The sequence below is a fragment of the Helicoverpa zea genome, chromosome 14 (assembly GCF_022581195.2).
Source record: "Helicoverpa zea isolate HzStark_Cry1AcR chromosome 14, ilHelZeax1.1, whole genome shotgun sequence".
Classification (NCBI taxonomy): domain Eukaryota; kingdom Metazoa; phylum Arthropoda; class Insecta; order Lepidoptera; family Noctuidae; genus Helicoverpa; species Helicoverpa zea.
The window spans coordinates 12,607,770-12,610,464 of NC_061465.1; the positions used below are offsets into that span (position 1 = coordinate 12,607,770).

The following is a 2,695-nucleotide window of genomic DNA, read 5'->3' on the forward strand; positions in this document are numbered from 1 at the left end:
TTATGAAGAAAGCGTTCACCAGCGTTACCTTTATACTGGCAGATCTGATCACGACAATGTTGCAGTGTCCCATTGACGTCAATTCATCAGGATTACAATGATACTTATCTGAATATGAAGGACTGTGGGGCTGCGAGACTATTGGCCCTACACAAAATGTAGAGATGAATAAATGAATCCTTTGAATAGTTCCTAGAATTTCTTCAAAGGTTGAAAATATTTAAATAAACCGCACTTTGCCAGCTAAAATAAAACGCAGTATTTACACAATTTGAACACAATTGGTAAACAGTGGGATGTACTAATTGCGAGAATATTTTGTAACCTGCAGCGCCAAGGTGAACGCACATATAATAGTTTAGTCATATCCGAAGACTCTTCGAAATAACATGTAAGTAATCCTGCTGAAGGGAAAAACGCATTACACTAGAATCAGGTAAGTGCATTGATATTGTAACTTTCTCTTGATATTCACTATTACTAGGCGGGATGTAGTATTGTCACACAGAGCGGCGCCACGACGCAAAAGTCAAGAGTCAAGGAGCATCTGTGTGAGAGCTGGTCGCGCATCCGACGCGCCGTGTTTGCTCACTGGTGTCGGTGCATCCGTCACTCGCAGCGCTCTGTGCTAACATTACAATAGCTTGGTCGTAATTTCCCTGTGCCCTGCAGAGCTGGACGCGGTGTCACCCGAGCCAGTGACGTCATCGCCAGCACGTATATATGTCGCGGCGACCTCGACCGCGCATCACTTGTCACCCGCCCACCACGCGACATGAGAGCCCTAGTAAGTACCACGTAGTATCTACTCATCAATCACTTGTCACATCACTCACCATCTCCAAGCCTTCTCTCACAATATGAAGCGTACGGGCGCGTGTTAGCCTGCGACCAAATACTAATTAATGCAAATGGGTTTTTATGTGACTATTGAATGTCAAGGATGCGCCGGTCACCTTCAAATAGCTTTTTGTGTTAATCCTATCTAAATCTGTGTGAATCTAGAAATTTTTAATTTGTAACCGTCCTCAACGGCATTACTATATTACATAGTAAGTAATCATCATAGCATTCACCATATACCTAGGTATGCCGGAAGAGATTTCTTTAGAAATAAGCATTACCTTTGTAAATTCTTTCTTTCCTGTCATCTTTCTTTATTATGTGTGTGTACAAAAATTTGTAAATAAATAAATAAATAAAAATACCTACATACATTTTGCTTTACGGACATCACCGGTATTACAACTTATATCGTGCTTTCAGCTAGTCCTGTGCGCCCTGGCGGCGCTCACATCTGCGGAGCATAGACAAAAGCGCAGCTTTTTCAAAGGGTTAGGTTTAGACTTCTTGGGCGGGTTCTCCGGCTACGGCAGCGGTCACGGCAGCGGCTACAGCAGCGGCTACGGCGGCGGGAACGGCAAGAACTACGGCTACAGTGGCAGCCATAGCAACTACGGAGTTGCCCACAGCAGTGGCTACGGCGCCGGCCACGGGTACTACAGCAACCCCGCGCCTGTCGTCGTGCAGTACACGTACCCCTCTCAGCCAGCCCAGACCTACACGCCTACCTACACAGCACCAGCTGCGTACCCTGCATCTTCGTACGCAGCGTCCAGCTACTCGGAGCCCGCCACACAGGTAGTGACCGTCAACAAGGTGGTGAACGTGCAGCGCGAGGTCACCGTGCCGCAGGTGGTCAACGTGCGCAAGATCATCACGGAGCCCAAGGTCATTACCGTGAAGCAAGTGGTGCCCGCCACCGGGTACACGGGCTACGGCAGCGGAGGTGCTACAGGCTATAGCAATGCCGGATCCAGCGGCTACGGCAGTGGTTACGGCACTGGCTACGGCACTGGCTACGGCACTGGCTACGGCACCGGCGAGGCTGCCGGCTACTCCGGCACATACGCCAGCGCGTACTCCGGCGCATACAGCGGCGCGGGCACCTCCAGCGACAACTCCTGGTGTTGATGTGATCCAACAGTGACGTCATAGACTTCCTAATTCTGTTAGTATTTGTTGTAAAGAATAGTGTTGCCAGTGATATGCATGTTAAATTGCCGACTTGATTTTTAACAATAAAAAAACGATATAAAGAACACAAATGTTTTATTCATGAAATCTCATCGATAAATCATTAACAGGATAGACATTGCCACATTCAGTTATGATTAGTACCTAACTACACATATTATAAAGTGTGTGTGCTCACTGTCTTACAAGGGAAATCCTTAGTAATTCTAAAGTTCGAGTACCAGCTTATGTATGATTTGTCAACAGTCATAATCGTTAGCGCAAATGTTTGACTAGAACCTATAAACGTATACATGAGTGTGAGTGAGTTTACATAAACACACACTCGTATGTATTCAATGAGTTTCCTATGCAAATATCCGGCATGTTTGGGACGACCTTCAGTCATTCTTAAATGATAGACTCAATACACGAAAGTTTGTGATAATAACGCATAATAGATGCTTTGTACTATTGTTACCTCATAAAATATTTTAATAGCCATAGTACTGTTAAAGACACCTACCGATTCAAATAAACCGACCAAGTGCGAGTCGGACTCGCGCACGAAGGGTTACTTTGTTTATCCTTAAAAAATCACGATTGTTGTATGGGAGCCTCTATTTCTATTATTGCGGCAATAATATTATATCTTCTGAGATTTTGACTGTCTATCTAT

The 2,695-nt window shown here is 45.2% G+C and overlaps 1 protein-coding gene across 1 annotated transcript; it reads left to right on the forward strand.

The window, feature by feature from the left end:
* Window positions 1-653: 653 nt before the first annotated feature.
* On the forward strand, window positions 654-2,102 carry LOC124636431 (keratin-associated protein 6-2-like). The gene is made up of 2 exons (XM_047172521.1): window positions 654-787; window positions 1,267-2,102. Exons 1-2 carry the CDS (start codon window positions 776-778, stop codon window positions 1,972-1,974), a joined length of 720 nt encoding a protein of 239 aa, XP_047028477.1. The 5' UTR covers window positions 654-775; the 3' UTR covers window positions 1,975-2,102.
* The last annotated feature ends 593 nt before the right edge of the window (window positions 2,103-2,695 follow it).